This window comes from Phoenix dactylifera, unplaced genomic scaffold, assembly GCF_009389715.1.
Source record: "Phoenix dactylifera cultivar Barhee BC4 unplaced genomic scaffold, palm_55x_up_171113_PBpolish2nd_filt_p 000026F, whole genome shotgun sequence".
NCBI lineage: Eukaryota > Viridiplantae > Streptophyta > Magnoliopsida > Arecales > Arecaceae > Phoenix > Phoenix dactylifera.
The window spans coordinates 1,800,230-1,819,091 of record NW_024067667.1 but is presented as its reverse complement, the minus strand read 5'-3'; the positions used below and the strand labels follow the sequence as shown (position 1 = coordinate 1,819,091).

At 41.8% G+C, this 18,862-nt stretch overlaps 1 protein-coding gene across 1 annotated transcript; it reads left to right on the top strand.

Moving 5' to 3' along the window:
* The first annotated feature begins 9,013 nt into the window (after positions 1 to 9,013).
* On the top strand, positions 9,014 to 10,159 carry LOC120104568 (adenylate isopentenyltransferase 5, chloroplastic-like). The gene has a single exon (XM_039115907.1). The coding sequence runs from the start codon at positions 9,028 to 9,030 to the stop codon at positions 9,985 to 9,987; it is 960 nt and encodes a 319-aa protein (XP_038971835.1). The 5' UTR covers positions 9,014 to 9,027; the 3' UTR covers positions 9,988 to 10,159.
* The last annotated feature ends 8,703 nt before the right edge of the window (positions 10,160 to 18,862 follow it).

Sequence of the window (18,862 nt, the reverse complement as noted above, 5' to 3'; positions counted from 1 at the left end):
ATCTGCATTGGCTCGGAGGAATTCCACTAACCGGAGCCGAGCTTCCAAGTCGAGGTTGGCACCGACCCGGACCGTGCGGTCCGGGCGGCCTTCTTCGAGGGGAACTTCGGTTACGCCCTCGGCCGGCTCCCCGTGCCGCAAGGCCACTTCGTCTCTGGCGTCAAGTGACTCGACGCTTAGGGCCTCCATGGGCTTCTTCCCTTTGAGAGTTGCTAGGAAACACTGCCGTGCGGTCGGCTGGTCACCTCGGACCTCTCCAATCCCGGCCGCTGTGGGGAACCGCATGAGCAAATGGTAGGTAGAAACCACCGCGCGAAGGGCGTTCAGTCCGGGTCGTCCGAGGATAGCGTTGTAGGCCGAGGGGACACGGACGACCAAGAACCCGAGCCGCACCGTGGCTTCTGCGGGTGCAATGCCCGCAGTCACAGGCAGCTCGATGACACCTTCGGCCGAGATAGCGTCTCCAGTGAATCCTATGAGGGGGGTGGATGTTTTGTGCAACAATTGTCGGGAAAAGCCCATCTTTTGGAAGGCCTCGTAATACAAAATATCAGCTGAGCTTCCACTATCCACAAGAACACGCCTTACATCATAGTCCGCCATAGTGAGAGAGATCACCATGGCGTCATCGTGGGGAGTCTGAACCCCCTTTACATCTTCATCACAAAAAGTGATTACATTTCCGACCCGCTGCCTCTTCGCGACGGCCACTCCTGATACTTCCGCCGAGCCCCCTGCGTTCCTCACGGGCCGAGAGCAGCCCCCAGTGATGGTGTGGATCACTCCCGCAACGGGTCGATTCTGCTCCCGAGGCTCCTGAGGGGCCGGGTCGGCTGGACGCGGGTCTGCGGGGGGACGTCGGTCGTTTACATATCGACCGAGACGCCCTCGGCGAATGAGAGCCTCGATCTCGTCCCGAAGCTGGAAGCAGTCTTCGGTATCGTGGCCGTGGTCTCGGTGGTACTCACAGTACGCCCGAGAAGGCTTCCTCCCAGGGATCTTCTTCATCTGCCTCGGGACCGGGAGGTCCTCCCGCCCCTTGACCTCCATGAGGATCTGGGCCCGGGGGGCCAGGAGTGGGGTGTACCGGTTGAAGCGTCGGTGCGGAGAACGAGGGCGTGTGGCGCCGTGGTTCCTTGCTGGTGACGGGCTTCTGCGCCGGCGTTGAGGCGTCGGGCTCGTCCTCTGGGGTGCCTCTTTTCGCCTTTTCTTCCCGGGCTTTAGAGGGGCCTCGGCGGCCTCCTTGTTCCGGTGGGAGGCTGCCTCCTCGGCGTCTGCATACTGGTTTGCCCGAGACAACAGCTCCGGGAAGCTCCGCGGCAGGCGTTTGTCCAGGGAGAAGGTGAGTCTGCCCTTCCGGAAGCCTCGCTTCAGGGCTGAGAGAGCCACCTCCTGGCTCAAATTCCGGACCTCCAGTGTTGCCTTGTTGAAGCGGGTGAGATAATCCCGCAGGCTCTCTCCCTCGTTCTGCCGGACATCGAAGAGGGAGTCGGAGACCAGTCTTCGCCGGCTACTGACGGCGAAATGGCTGATGAAGAGACGGGTGAACTGGTGGAAGGACTGGATGGAATTAGCCTCCAGGCCGGCGAACCACGCCCTTGCCGGGCCGCGGAGGGTCGCCGGGAAGGCCTTGCAGAGGAGAGGATCCGATGCTCCATGAAGGAGCATAAGAGTCCTGAAACTCTCCACGTGGTCCCGTGGGTCCGCCGCCCCGTCGTAGGGTTCGATCGCCGGCATTTTGAACCCCGGCGGGTTTAGGGTTCGCAGGATCCTTGAGGCAAGCGCCGGCTGGGAGGAGATTTCCAAGTCGGCGAAGGGATCTTTGGAGTGGCCCTTCAGGACCTGGAGCTGTCTGTGGAGATCGTCCACCCGCCGGTTCAGGGAGCGCGACCGGTGGGTGGGAGACAAGGAGCGGCGCGAGGGGGACCGACTGGAGTGCGGGCCCCTCGAGGACTGGGGTGTCTGAGAACGCGCCCGGGTCCGCCTCTCGTACCCCGCGCAGCTCCGATGAGAAGGTCCTGGCAGAATGGACCGCACTCGAGAATCCTCCCCGCGCCGACGCTCCTCTCCATGGGAGAGGAAGGAGCGCGGGTTGTGAGGAAGAGGCGAGTGCTCGGGGAGCAGCGGCTCCTGAGCCCGCTGCGGCACCCGAGAGATCACACCCTGCAGATTCTGCACTGCCTCCGCGAGGGTGCGAACCTGCTGGGCTAGCTGGTCGAACTGAGCAGGTTCGACCGTCTGAATGGGAGGAGAAGCGGTGGAATGCTGCTGAGAGTGTGTTGGGGACGCAGCAGCCTCCCGGCCAGAGGCGCGAGGGGCTCCGCGACCGGAAGCATTGGAAGCTCCGCGACCACCTCGCCGTGCCATTACGATCGTTCTGAGATTCGGCCCTCCTTCTAGCGCCAACTGTTGCTGGTGGTCCAAACCGAGAACGATTGACACGACGGTGTGAACGGAGTTCCGCCTGAGTTGTCTTGGTTGGTGCTGGTTGCGCTCCACCTTCCGCCAAGGAACCTGCAAACAAGCCTTGCACCACCACCAGGGTGGTGATGGCCCTCCGACGGTCAAGTCAGAGGAGATTGGAGGAGGAGAGATGATAATCACGAGTGGGAGAGAGTGCTCTGGGAGGTATTGCTTACCCCCCCTTCTCCCCCCAGCCGCATATATACCTGGCTGGGAGGTCTCTCAGGGGGGTTTGTCGTCGTGGGGCACGATAGAATGGCCACTGACATGGCCGTTACGGGGCGTCGTGGAGCAGCGCTGGGTACGGTCATGGCAGGGCGTAGTGGAGCTCCGCTTTGTACGGTTGATACAGGAGATCGTGGGCAGCATCGGGTACAGCCGTTGCAGGGAGTAGTGGAGCAGGAGGCCGCGGCGTGCCTCTGGAGAATAGCCTGTCGTTATCAAAAGATCTCCGACTCGGGGTCGGAATGCTGGATCATAGGGCAGCCGACCCGGGGTCGGGCTGCGAAGCCGAGGAGGTCCGACTCGGGGTCGGAGTGCTGGATCATAGGGCAGCCGACCCGGGGTCGGGCTGCGGAGCCGAGGAGGTCCGACTCGGGGTCGGAGTGCTGGATCATAGGGCAGCCGACCCGGGGTCGGGCTGCGGAGCCGAGGAGGTCCGACTCGGGGTCGGAGTGCTGGATCATAGGGCAGCTGTAGCTTTCCTGGATACGCGTGCCGATCACGTGGGGCATGGCGGCTCAATTCCCCCATAACAATATTATATTGCATATACTCCAAATTTTGTCATCATCAAAAAGGGGGAGACTGATGACCCAAAGATTGATTCAAAGATTGATTTTGATGATCACAAAACCTTGAAGTATAAATACTAATGTTTGTGTTGCAAGGAGAAAGATATTTATTTTGCAAGGAACATAGCAAGTTGGAAGAATACAAGAAGGCCTCCAAAGTTCTCAAGAAAAGTTGGAAGAAAGCTACAATTCATTGGCCCAAGTTTCAAGTTCAAAGAATTCAAGTTGAAGGAGCAAATTCAAAGAAAAATTCAAAAGAATAGTCCTCGAGTCGACTCCTGGAAGTTTAGAGTCGACTCTGGCACTCTAGAGTTTCAAGAAACAGTGCTCGAGTCGACTCCAATACTCTACGAGTCGACTCCGACTGAGAACAAACAAAAAAACAGAAAGTTGATTTTCAGCGCTACAGTGATCTCGAGTCGACTCCAACTTTCAGGAGTCGACTCCCAGCTACAGTGCCGGCAGACTATTATTCACAGATCGAACCTGTTTCAGCCGAGTCGACTCCTACTTCAGCCGAGTCGACTCGAGCACGCTGGGAGGCATAACGGCTAGTTTTTTCTTGATTCCAACGGCTCTATTTTTGTCTCTAACGGCTAGATTTTTGTTGGGACTCCCTCTAAAGCTATAAAATCAAGAGAAGAGCTAGGGGAGAAGGTATGGAAGTGGGAGAAAACATTTAGGGAAGAGATTTGAAAGAGATTACAAGAAAAATCTTCCATAAGCACAAAAGGGCCATTCAAAGTAAAATAGAGAGAAGAAGAGCATCCAAGTGAATCCCAAAGTTTTCTCTCCATCCGTGTGCTGCCTCGGAGATCCTCTACTTCGTGCAAAATCAGAAGAGGGAGCAAGTGAAGAAGAAGCCGAGTTCCTCCATCTACAAATTAGTTTGAGGGCTTCTTCTCTTTTCTTTACTTATTTACATTTGCTATATTTGCTTGTTTAAGAAACTTTAATTTGTTTTTATTCTTTGTTTTAATATCTTGTAACTTGATTCAATCAAGGAATTGAATCAAGGGGTTAAAGGTTTGTTGGTGAGCCAAAGGGAAAACCAACGGTGTATGGTTTGTTGGTGAGCCGAGGGTAAAACCAACGTGTAAGGGTTTGATTGTGATCCCGTGAAAACAATCGGTTGGTTCTAGTCGGTGAGCCTGTGAAAACCGACCGAGTTCGTTGTGATCTCGCAAAACAACAAGTTGGGTTGTGAGCTTGTAAAACAACCCTGTAATCTAAGGGATTATAGTGAAATTCCCAAGAGGTCTTGGGGAGTGGATGTAGGTGCTGGGGTGCACCGAACCACTATACATCTTTGTGTTTGTGATGCTTTATCTCTTGTATTTCATGCCTTCCATTCATGCTTGATTGTGTAATATCTCTAGATTTGTTTCTATAGAGTTATAAGTGATTTGCTTAGCTTCCACTCCATTCTTACCATACACATAGATTAAAATTGATCATACAACTATAAGTTAATGTTAGATCAATTGCACCCTAAAGCCATAGTATAATTGCTCTAGCTTAATCTTCCACTGCTTTACTTGTAATTGCCTAGAGCTTAAGTAAATAACATCTTATTATTCCGCTGCATTCTATTCAAAGTAAAAATTAGGGAACATAATTTTTAGAAAACCCAATTCACCCCCCCCCCCCCCTCTTGGGTTGTCACCTTGGGCAACACACATGTTGATATATGTTACATTGGAGCTTTGTAAAATTGCTTTGAATAAATTATTGATTAAATAAAATTTTAGAATTTATTATTGCTTTGATATGATATGTAGCCTTGCATGCTTGTATGGTTCGCCATACAGATGTGCGGCATCTATTGCGCTTCAAGTTCAGGGCGTGACATAAGTACTTCTAGACCTCTCGTTGAAATTCTAGCTCTTAAAGATGTCCTCTGGTGGATAATACGACTATGGAGGGGCCTATCCGAATATGTCGATAATAAAATTTGATCCATAAGATGCTCCGTGCTACGTGGGGTAGTAGCTACTGAAAAATGATGCATCAAATGCACAATATCCATATTCGTATCCGTATAAGTTATAGGTTATCTGTGGTTGTAGATAATATAATGCAGTATACGACTCAAAACCTAATATATTTATGGATACTACTCTACGTGCGAGGTCATCTGCAGCTGCATCATAACCTACGGAATGACCTCAAGGAGTCCATCTTCTATATGCAATCATATCCTCATGAGCTTTGCTATATCATGCACCGTCATTTCTATCCTGTATAGCATGTGTAATCTAGGCCTTACTGATAAATAGAAAACCACCTTGCAGCTGTGTCTCATAAATGGTAGTCTCATGTCCTCAACACCCTCCCTAGCCAGTAAATCATGACCACCGAAATTGTCATCGCTACTGCCCTGGTCTCTGAATTTGAGTGAACTGGCGTCTTCTCCACACTCTCCATAGGGGCTGTAAGTACCTTTTTTTTTCTCTTTTTTGGTGTGCTGAGCAGCTGCCAGTCCCTTTTTTGGTCTTCATAGATCTACACTGGAACTGGCAGCATGTGTGGAGGAAACGATAGACTACACTATGTATTTGTCCGCTGCTTTCGCTGGAATGTTACTAAAGTGGAACCAGGATCTAATGGCTCACCATATATCCTTTATCTTATCCTTCTTTAGCATTGTATCAACGCTCTACTGCTTTGAATTATTGCTGAAAAGGCATGTAAATCTAAATCATTCATGGGTGGCTCTTTGTGGAATCTTTTTGGTGGACCTTTTTCTTTTACCTAAAGTCGTGAACATAGATGCAATATGACTACTGCCTCTGCTGACGGCCTCCCTAACTAAGGAGGTCCTACTGAACTCTGGATCTGCCTTGCTGCTCGTAGAATCAAAGCCCGACTGGTAGTATCAGGGTCCAAATGAGCCCTATGCCTGACCACCTCATCATCTTACTAATGATCATCCAGGCTCGCCAGCATTGTAGCCTGGATTTGTGCCTTCTTGTCATCTAGAGCGGATACCTTCTTTGACTCCTTGGAGTGATGAGAAGATGGCTCTCTCATTCGGCGGTCCATCTCCGCCTTCTTTTTAAAAAAAAATTTCTTCGTTGCTTTGAAATTAGTGAAGTATTTCTTCAAGGGCTGCCAAACCTCCTATGGGCATTTTTAGTACATAGATATGTCAGAAAAACCACCAGCTAAGTACCGCTTCAACCTGATTATTTTTTCTCTCTTGAACTCTATGTCGCACTAGTTTTACCTTTAATGGTGTCGAATTGAGAGCATTTGCTCATGATCCAACCAATATCACGCTTTTAATTCTTTTTTCTTAATGGTTTCATTCATGCAGGTTTATTAAGTACATCAGTTTATCAATTATCTAAAAGTAGCAAAATTTTATTATGATGAAGATAATATTTTTTACTTCAATATATATATTTAATTTATCTAATACATAAGATTATTTTTTAATATTTATTTATTTATTTATTTTTAAAATTTTTAAATTAAAAAAATATGTTTAAATAGCATAAATTTAGAAAAATATATTTTTTACTTCAAAAAATACCTCAAATATATATATTACATACTACTAATTTTTCCTAATTTTTAGTATTAATTATAAATTTTTAATAATTTTTAAAATTAAAAAATTTAAATATAAATATTTTAAAAAATTAATCTGAGCTTAGATCTATGTAGAATCTTATAATGGATGCTACATATATTTTTCTAGGATCGTAGAAATGTATCAAAGGCTACTTATTTCTTAATTTTTTTTAAATTTAGACCTAGGCCACAATACATATGATAGCATCAAAATGGACACCAAATTTAGTTGAAGAGTATCTTACATGCCTCTAAATACACTTCTGATTTTATAATTTTATAATTTTTATTTTCTTATTTTCTAAATCCAAAAATATATTTTTAATTTTTTAAAGTTATATGTAAACAAAAAATTAAAAAAATTTACGTCAACATGTAGATCATTTGTAAATATACAATATATCATAAAATAAAGCCAAAATCAAAAATTTTGGCATGATTTTTCCTTATTTTGCAAATTTTAAAGAATTTTTTTGGCGTCAATAAAAAAAGCAAAAATAAAGTAGGAGAGAGGAAGCATACCTGATTTAGGGCTGGATCCTTCTTCAATCATGCCGAAATAGTATATTTTTTACTGTGAGAAAGGAGGGAGTTATTCGGATAGGTTGAGAAGGCTTGATAAACTTCTAGGGCCTTCCCAACCACTCTTTAAAACAAAAGAAAAAAAGGGTGAGGGGGCCGGTTTAGAATTCACCCCAGTTCCGCATGAGACCGGCCTGTTCAGACCAATTTTGACTGGTTCCAGCCAGTTTCTATATGTTCGGAACTAGTTTTAGCTAGTTTGGGATTGGTTCCAGCCCGTTTAAGACCAGTTCTAGCCGGTTCAGAGTTGGGTTTGAAAAGAACATGCGAGCCAACCGGATCCCCACCAGGTCGGCTTGGAACGGCCGAACCAAGTGGCTCGGAACGGCCGAACCGGGCGGCTCGACCTAGTTCGGTGAATATTCTTGGTTTCTGTAATAGATAATATCGCAAAACTTTTATTTAAAAACTATAATTATTTCTCGACTTTTGTAAAACAGGATATTTTGCAAAGCCGCAAATATTGGATAAGATTCAAACAGGATATTCTTTCCTATTTTGTCCGATTCATTGAACTCTTTCCAAACCTCATATGATAAGAATGGCTTTGAAGGGTAAATCTGTTTGATTGGTGACTATAAAAGTGAACCCCAGACTCGATGGTACCAAAGTTCCAAACTAAAGAACAATCTTAATTAGATTTTTTTTAAAAAAAAAATATTCTGAGGATTCTTCTCTTCTCCTCCTCCCATCTTCAAATTACGAGACCAAGTCGAGTAAAGAAGACTGTCACAGAAATAAACATTTTTAAGGTATTTTTCCTCGCTTTCTTACTACACTTTTTGATTTTTTTTTTTAGTTATAATAGTATTTTTAATAGTTTCAACCAATCTTTATCAAGATATTAGCAAGTTATAGTGGATACAAAAAGATGCATGCCTATGAGAAAAAGATTGTGATCCCATCTTTTTTTGTTTCTGCTCTATTTTTCTTTTATTTTGGTGGGGCACTTCTTTTGTTTCTTATTCTTTTTTGTTTAAATGAAAATTATTACCTTAAATTCAAAGAAACTAAGAGCCCGAGTGGCATCGCTTTTATTTTTTAACTGTTATTTTTAAAAATAAAATCATAGAAACCAAGGCAAAATTAATGTTTGATGTTAGTGTTTATCAAAAATTATTTTATTATTCGCGAAAAGATGCTGCACTTAATGCATATTATATGCAAAAAGTCTTGTGCGAACAACAAAGGAATCATGTATTACTAGCACTACTTTTGTCGGCGTTGTTGTTTTTCTGTCATCTTTTTTCTTTTTTGATAGAGAAAAGAGGTGGAAAACCTCCTTAGAAACGTAGTTTACATGACATCATTATAGATAAGTCCCTAAATTCCCATTTGAAATCAGTAAACTAGAGATAATCTGTATACGAAACTGTTTGTATGGCTCGTGTTACCTCCATAAGTTTGTTTCACGTACACAATCTACACAGCTAGATAGGCCACCAAGGATCTGAAGGCTCTCTCATAAATCTCCAACACACGTACGCCATTCTTGTATCTTTTTGCTCATGGCATTCCTTCTATACCATCACGTACGGCAGGCTTGCTCTCCAAAGACTCCGGCAGCTTCAGCCCCCCTTCCAGCTTGCCTGCTTTCGGACCCTTCTCAATGGAGACAGCCAGCCTCCCTCGTCGCCAAGGCAAGGTCGTGTTTGTCCTGGGCCCGACCGGTTCCGGAAAATCCAAGTTGGCCATCACCCTCGCCACCCAATTTAACGGTGAAGTCGTCAACTCGGACAAGATGCAAGTGTATGATGGCCTTGACGTCATCAGCAACAAGGTGACGGAGGAGGAGTCCGCCGGCATTCCCCACCACCTGATCGGTGGCGTGCACCCGGACGCCGACTTCACCGCTTCCGATTTTTGCCGTGCGGCCATGCATGCCATCGACTCCATCCTCCGGCGTGGTCGCGTCCCCATCGTTGCCGGCGGCTCCAACTCGTACATCGAGGCATTGGTTGATGGCGAGGGCAGCGAGTTCCGATCCCGGTACGAGAGTTGCTTCGTGTGGATCGACGTCGATCTGCCCCTCCTGCACTTCTTCGTGTCGATACGAGTGGACAAGATGGTGGAGCAGGGGCTGGTGGAGGAGGCGAGGAGTGCGTTCCGCCAAGATGGCGACTACTCGAAGGGCATCCGAAGGTCGATCGGGGTGCCGGAGATGGACAGCTACTTCCGCATGGAGGCATCGGTCGGTGAAGCGACGCGGGCAAGGATGCTGGAGGCCGCGGTCACTGAGATCAAGTTCAACACATGCACGCTGACCTGCAATCAGCTGAAGAAGATCCACCGCTTCTGCACCCTCCCTGGTTGGGATGTGCATCGCATCGACGCCACCGAGTTCTTCCTGAAGCGAGGCCAGGAAGGCGAGGCCGAGGCATGGGAGAAGGTGGTGGAGGGTCCTAGCAAGGAGATTGTGCAAAGATTTCTGAGCGGCGCCATCGAGGTTAAAGATGGGGTGAAACAGAGCAATGGTGCAAGTGGAGCAGTGCCCCGGAACCAGGCAAAGTATGTGAAGGGTGAGAGTAAGGCCGTTGCCAATGGAATAAAAACCAACGGTGTTGTTTGAACGGCCTGATAAAAGCCAACGGTGAGTGAGGTTTTAACCGTCATGGACTAGGTTTCTACCTCAGTATAATAATGCATCTTATGAAGATGCTCCTTTCCATTTAAATCACAGTCATAAGTGACTGGATTTCTCTTTGTAGATGGCTCATTAAATCTATAATGAAGTTTTGAAGTGTCGAATGCAGGAGAAATGAGAGAAGTACAACTTTCGAAATGAAATAATTTATTAAATTCATTATATGGATGGTGAAAAAAGATTATTGCATCAGAAAAATATGCATACTGATAAATGTTGTTGCTTGCATGAATCTCACGGCGATCTTGGCGAACAAATTAACGAAGATTTAGCAAGCCTGTTGTGGTTTTTAAAAGATGTCGACTTTGTCAGCCATTTTTTTGAGCACCAACATGTTATGTAGTATTGTAGGGCATTACTTTTTAAATTGTGGGAATGGTTAGGATTTGCCTAATTAATGGACAGAGATGTTGTGGTAGCACATTTGAAATATTTGTTATGAAAGAATTATGACTATTCTGTGCAAATTGTGTTCTCCATTATAGTTTTTAAGATGATTCATTTTGAGTAAATATTATTCAATTTTTTTATTATATTTGTGATGCAGACATCTTAGATGGCCCCAAAGCAGATTGTAGGCAAACCACCTGCTGTTGGACCTACTAATATGGTCAACGAAAGGTGTAACTTCAGCCACTATATAAGTTTTATGGTCACCCTAATGCTGCGTATGTCTCGTGAACAGAAGAAAAGGGTGAGTGTGTGGCACTCCTTTTGGGCATATGCTAGGTCTACCATATATAAAATAGGGTAGGCCTGTGTTGGACATATTGCTCTTCTTTTGCGATAATGTTGAGGAGGATTTTCGGTTTGGTAGGATTCTAGTACCTTTTGTAGGAATTGATTTGGCACTAATCCTTGGTTTGAGTGCCACAGGTGATGAGGTCGAACTGCATAGGAAGGGGAGGGTTATGTCTGACCTCATCATCCGATTATTTGAGGGTAACCACAAAAAGGCCGATAGAGATGCAATTAAAAATAGATTACAATACCTTGTTGGTAAGACTGAACGACAAGATGTGGAGGATTTCACAAAATTATGGGTCCTATATCTCTTTGGGACTATTCTCTTTCCAACCATACACTACTATGTTCCTAAGGCATTATGTTCATATGTTGATGATTTAGATCGCTTAGGTTCATATAGTTGGGGTTTTGCCGCTTTCTCTTTTTTTTTGCCAGCAGATATCTAGTCTAGCTGACAGTGTGAGGACAAGAAACATCACCAGCGAAGGATCTACTGGATATATGGATGGCTGCACGATCGCTCTGGTGGTAAGCATCTTAATATTTTTTTAAAATTTTATTGTTACGATATATATATTTACTTGTAATCTGATGTTTACAATAGTTTTTGCCAGGTATGGGCTGTTGAGCATGTGAACAACATTGTTGGAAGCCACTGGCCACCGTTCATGTATCCACATCTCCTATGTTGGAACAACACCCCATTCCCTCGCTAGGTGGACGTGATCGCCGATGTTATGAAGAACTTAAAACAATTTGAGGTTTGAATGTTGATTTCTTACATTGCAAATATTTTAACTTGTTGCAAAACTTAAGTGTTCGTTGGCTTTAGGTGATCGAGAAGCTACAACCTAGAGAGTAAGAGTTGCATTTTCTCTCACAAGGAAGGCCACAAGTAGTTCGGCTGATAGAGATGCGAAGGGATGAAGAACTGCATCAATTGGTGCATGTTGGAACTCAGGTATCTTTATACTATGACTTAGCATTTCCAAAACTTATAACCACTTTTGATTTGGCATGCAACTTTCACTCGCCGACACATAGTTAACTCCATATGGCACATTCCTATCTAGTCTGTACACTTCATCAGGTCATGGTAGAACACATTAAAAAGCAATTGGCACACATTTATTCCCATTTGCCACGCACCTATCAAGAACATAGTTATTAAATCATGGCATACATTTAGGTATTATCTTGTCACACATTTCAGACTTATTTTCACACAATAAGCTGTGCTTGGAACATACTTCTTAAAGTCTAGCACACTTTCAGTTATTATTTGCACACAGTAAAGTATGCTCAGAAGACATTTATTATAGTTTGGAACATTTCTGCACATAGTTAAGTATGTTCACTAAGATACTTGATAAATCCAATGCACACATTTCACACAATAGAGTATGCTTCGAATACACTTCTTAAAGTATGGCACACATTTAGTTGTAGACTATACACACTAAAGTATGCTTTGAACAAACTTGTTATAGTGTGGCACACATTTAGTTCTTATCTGCACATAATTAAGTATGCTTCGAAGACAATATAAATCCAATGCACACATTTCAGGCTTCTATGCACACATTTGACACAATAAAGAATGCTTCAAAGATAACTTTGATTTCTTGGCAGCACACATTCACATCCACTTGGCGCATATGTATCATGTATCCACACTAATGGACTTCTTGCTAGCACACACATTTAGTTCTTATCTGCACATAGTTAAGTATGCTTACACTTAGTTAAATGCATACACTAAATTGGATAATTGTGTTGTTTTAGATTCCATCATCCAGCCTTAGTGATCGACATCCACTGCGGGGCATGCAGACACATATCACAGTGCTTGAGAGGTGTTTGGTAGAACATGGCTTTAGTTTATCAGAGCCTCAAACTATTGGGGATGTCGAAGGGGAGGACGCTACTTGCATAGAACTGGTCGATAAGAGGGTGTCGAGAATGGAGAAGGTCCTACGAGATAAGGGTCTTCTGGTGGATGACGAACCTAGTAAGCATGCTGCAGTTTCCGCTGAGGTAAGCAATTTTCTATGAATTATTAAATGAACTATCAGCTCAAGTATGTAGTAATGTATGAATTAAATATGACAAATTATTAGGTGAAGGAGCATACTGCAACTGGTGAAGCTATGGACCAAGCTGCTGTTGAGAATGATGATATGCAGCATAGTGCAGATTCGGTAAAGGTATGTAATTATTTGGTTCGTACTGTATATGTTTTTAGAATGGTAGTATAAATCATCATGAAATGCATTTTTCTATCAGGTTATTTGGTCCACTGATGCTGAGACTAAGAAGGAATGTGGAGCTCCGACCAAATATGTTTCCTCCTTATGTAAGCGCGTCAAGTTGGGAGCATGCGAGCGGAAGCCAACAGAAAAAGCTAAGGCCATATTAGAGCTTCCAAAGACTTATAAAAGGGCTAAAAAAAAATGAAAGTCACCAAAATAGGTGAAGGTAGTACGGCAATTACCATTCAAAAGAAGGATTCGTCTGCTTGGTCAACTAACTTATTGGAGCCTATCACTACTGCATTAATAGAGCTCCACAAGTTAGTTCCAGCAAGGGAGGAAACATCCCCTTTGGGAGCGGTATAGAAATGTCGTCTCGTCCTTACGTGATTTTGTATCCATATGCAATTTGCTAAGTCTATAAAGTTAACTTTGCTAACTAAAATTGTTGTCTTCACCATTTATTCAACTTAGCATTTAGTACTATCCACTAAAGTGGTAGATGTTGAGAGAGCGGTATTGCCAGATAGGCCAAGAGTGGCACCAAAATGTACCTATCATGGGAAGAGAGAAGGTATACTCCCTATGTACTACGAAAAAGCTATTAATTTCTTCCTTGAAGAAAATCAGTTCGAGTAAGTAAATTATATTAACTTTTAGTACCTCACATTTATCACCTTCTATTCTAGCTTAAACATTTGAATTGTGTGAGGGCATAATTTGGGAGGACGAAGATACTACCAAACCATCATGCACCGGTGACGCCTTAGTGCAGCTCCTACATGACAAGCCACTACGTAGTGACGTATGCTTCTACCTCACTTAACAGCATATAATTTGGTATTCACTGCTATGTTGTTTTATTACGTACACATAATGAATGTCTACTTTCGCATATTGGAGCTTTTTCAACGAGTGTATACTGAGATCATTGACAATCCGTGTTTATTTTTGCGCTGCGAGATCCAGATTTTCACTTATGGCTCATCATGAATTTTGTTTACTTTGTTGAAAAAATTCATATATTGTGTAGGTTGCTGTGGTTCAGCATCTACCGTTGGATTCAGGGATAACCACTGATGTTACGAAAACAATTGCAGATTCATGGTAGCCTAGTCTTCAAATATGGTAACGGGAATTTAGTGTTGCTGATCTCGAAAAGTGTAGATATCTATTCATTCCAATAAATACGGGATGACATTGGTATCTACTTTCTCTTGACTTGAAGGAGCAGCATTTCGATTGTTACAACTCATTATAGAGTTTCAACATTGGGGACGACGTTGTTAGATATGTTGGTATCACTTATACAATATGTTACACTGATTTTTTTTTTTGTAATCATAGGTTCCCCTAAAAATAATCTATTATTGACATTATTGCGGGCATCTTTTGTGCTATCGTGGCTAAACAACTGCGTCGGATACCATATCCCTAAATTAGCCTATCGTGAAATTCGAGAATGTGCATAACAAAAGCCCGATAGTGTCGACTGCGGGGCATACATGCTTATATTTGCAGTGGCACTGATACGAGGCACCTCGAGACCATTGCAGGAAGAATTCAAGGATCCTTCTTTATACAGGAGTTGGCTTGTAGGGACTATTTTTTTAAATTTTCACTGCATTGCAATCGATAAGTTTTGGTCAATGTATGGACAGAGGTCAAGTAGGAAGAGAGGTTAGACTATGTATTGTAAAAGATGATTGCAAGATGAGTGCATTTTCATTTTTTGTGTAATATAACATCTAAACAGAAAAGATGATTATGTTGATTATGTTCAGATGATTAGCTTTCTTTTCTGCTTCTTGTCATGCTCGTTGCTGAAATGTCTATAATGGTAACTTATTATAGGTTCTGAAAGAGTTTCATAAACTGTGCCGGCACACACTTTCAACAGTGTGCCGGCACAGTTTAAATGTGGTTGTGAGGCCATAAACAGATTTAGTGAACAGCACATGCTTAAATGTCTGCCTCAGTTTCAGAAAATTAGTGTGCCAATTGAATCTGTGTTCCTCCAATTTGGTAATTCAGTTTAGAAATTTGTTTAAAATCAAATGCAATCTCCAAATGGTTGGTAATCCAAAGTAGGTACGGAAATTTTCATTATGAACAGGCACTAAACTGATGATCAAGAGTACCAACATATCTAGCAACTAAAGCGTATCGGAGTTTTAGAAAATTCAGCGTGCCTTTTTGCTCCATCTCCACATTTCAATTAGGAAACATTTTCTTATGCTTAAATCTTGTATCGGAGTTTCAGAAGCGTGCCATTTTGGGAATTCAGTTAGGTCCCATTATCATTTTGAAAATCAGTAATTATACTTTTAGGATTTTAGAAATTGTAGCGTGCCATTTTCCTTAAAAATGTATCGGAGTTTCATAATCCCTTGTGTGCCATTTTTGGTCCATTTTGGGAATTAACTTAGGAAGCAATAACATATGCTTAAATCTGGAATTCAGTGTTGCAGATACCATTCTTTCTATGCTTAAAAGCATATCGGAGTTTCATAAAATTCAGCGTGCCATCTTATGCAACATTTTCTGAATATCACTTAACTGGGTGCACAGTTTAATTAATTGTGTTTGCAGTTAACTTACCTATGTGTGGAAACAAATAAACTGTGTACAGAGTAGAACTTACTATGTGCACAGTTGATGTAACTGTGTTCCGAGTTAGAATAACAGTTTTCAAACTTTACGAAACCTTCTATTCATGAAAATTAGGTGTTCACTCCTTCAATTTTCTATGTGCCAATCTGCATTGAGTGTTTATTCTATTTTAGTACCTCATCTCAAACCACTTACAACAATTTTAGAATAACACTTAACTGTGTGCACAGGTTAATTAACTATATTCGTAGTTAATTTAACTATATTTCCAAAAAAATAAACTATGTGCAAAGTAGTTAAACTATTTGCACAGTTGAACTAACTGTGTTCCAGGGTAGAATAACAGCAATTCAAACATTACCAAACCTTCTATTCATAAAAATTAGGTGTTCACTGCTTCAATTTGGTATGTGCCAATCTCCATTGACTGTTTATTCCCTTTTAGTACCTCATCTCAAACCATTACAATAATTTTAGAGTAACACTTAATTGTGTGCACAGTTCTATTAACTGTGTTTGCAGACAAAATAACTGTGTTCCCAAACAAATAAACTATATGCAGAGAAGGATAAACTGTGTGCATAGTTGAACTAACTTTATTTCGAGGTAGAATAACGATCTTCAAACATTGTCAAACCTTCTATTCATCAAAATTAGGTGTTCACTGCTTCATTTTGGGATGTACCAATCTAGATTGAGTGTTTATTCTCTTTTAGTACCTCATCCCATCATACACTTAGCAAAATCTTTGCACAAGCTTTCATTAGTAGCACTAAATAAAATGTCATCAACATAAACTTGAACAATGAGCATGCCATGATCTTTTAATTTTATAAAAAGAGTAGTATCTAGTTTTCCTCTTGTTAAATCATTATCAATAAGAAATTTACTTAATCTTTCAATACCATGCTGTAGGTGCTTGTTTTAAACCATACAAAGCTTTTGAAAGTTTAAACATATGATTTAGAAATTCATAATCTTGAAAACCGAGAGGTTGTTCTACGTAAACTTCCTCCGAAATATAGCCATTTAGAAAAGCATTTTTAGCATCCATTTGATATAACTTGAAATTTTTAAAACATGCAAATGCAAGTAACATTCTAATTGTTTCAAGTCCAGCTACCGGTGCAAAAATTTTATCAAAATCAATACCTTCTTCTTGGTTAAAACTTTGGGCTACTAATCTAGCTTTACTTCTAATTACTTTACCGAATTTATCCCCGGTCATATGCCTTGAGCAAGCACTATCTAAGAACCATCCATAGCTTCTTGTTTTGAGGTTTCAAACATATCTACAAAAATTAAAAATACTCATTGGAATTTGTTACCCAAACTCTCTTTGGTCCAAAAATGTTAGCCCTAAAAATTATACAAGTTTCATTGGAACCCAAACATTTTTGGTTCCAACATTTATAAGGTTCTTAGTAACCCAAATCCTTTTAGTTCCAATATAAGTATTACTTCTAATTGGGCATGAATAAGATATATGACCATTCTTTACGTCACCATGTAGATCATTTGTAAATATACAATATATCATAAAATAAAGCCAAAATCAAAAATTTTGGCATGATTTTTCCTTATTTTGCAAATTTTTTAAAAAAAAATTTGGCGTCAATAAAAAAAGCAAAAATAAAGTAGGAGAGAGGAAGCATACCTGATTTAGGGCTGGATCCTTCTTCAATCATGCCGAATCAGTATATTTTTTACTGTGAGAAAGGAGGGAGTTATTCGGATAGGTTGAGAAGGCTTGATAAACTTCTAGGGCCTTCCCAACCACTCTTTAAAACAAAAGAAAAACAAGGGTGAGGGGGCCGGTTTAGAATTCACCCCAGTTCCGCATGAGACCGGCCTGTTCAGACCAATTTTGACGGGTTCCAGCCAGTTTCTATCTGTTCGGAACTAGTTTCAGCTAGTTCGGGATTGGTTCCAGCCCGTTTAAGACCAGTTCTAGCCGGTTCAGAGTTGGGTTTGAAAAGAACATGCGAGCCAACCGGATCCCCACCAGGTCGGCTTGGAACGGCCGAACCAAGTGGCTCGGAACGGCCGAACCGGGCGGCTCGGCCTAGTTCGGTGAATCTTGGTTTCTGTAATAGATAATAGCGCAAAACTTTTATTTAAAAACTATAATTATTTCTTGATTTTTGTAAAACAAGATATTTTGCAAAGCCCTAAATATTGGATAAGATTCAAACAGGATATTCTTTCCTATTTTGTCCGATTCATTGAACTCTTTCCAAACCTCATATGATAGGAATGGCTTTGAAGGGTAAATCTGTTTGATTGGTGACTATAAAAGTGAACCCTAGACTCGATGGTACCCAAACTCAAGAACAATCTTAATTAGATTTTTTTTAAAAAAAAAAATATTCTGAGGATTCTTCTCTTCTCCTCCTCCCATCTTCAAATTACAAGACCAAGTCGAGTAAAGAAGACTGTCACAGAAATAAACATTTTTAAGGTATTTTTCCTCGCTTTCTTGCTACACTTTTTGATTTTTTTTTTTAGTTATAATAGTATTTTTAATAGTTTCAACCAATCTTTATCAAGATATTAGCATGTTATAGTGGATACAAAAAGATGCATGCCTATGAGAAAAAGATTGTGATCCCATCTTTTTTTTGTTTCTGCTCTATTTTTCTTTTATTTTGGTAGGGCACTTCTTTTGTTTCTTATTCTTTTTTGTTTAAATGAAAATTATTACCTTAAATTCAAAGAAACTAAGAGCCCGAGTGGCATCGCTTTTATTTTTTAACTTTTATTTTTAAAAATAAAATCATAGAAACCAAGGCAAAATTAATGTTTGATGTTAGTGTTTATCAAAAATTATTTTATTATTCGCGAAAAGATGCTGCACTTAATGCATATTATATGCAAAAAGTCTTGTGCGAACAACAAAGGAATCATGTATTACTAGCACTACTTTTGTCGGCGTTGTTGTTTTTCTGTCATCTTTTTTCTTTTTTGATAGAGAAAAGAGGTGGAAAACCTCCTTAGAAACGTAGTTTACATGACATCATTATAGATAAGTCCCTAAATTCCCATTTGAAATCAGTAAACTAGAGATAATCTGTATACGAAACTGTTTGTATGGCTCGTGTTACCTCCATAAGTTTGTTTCACGTACACAATCTACACAGCTAGATAGGCCACCAAGGATCTGAAGGCTCTCTCATAAATCTCCAACA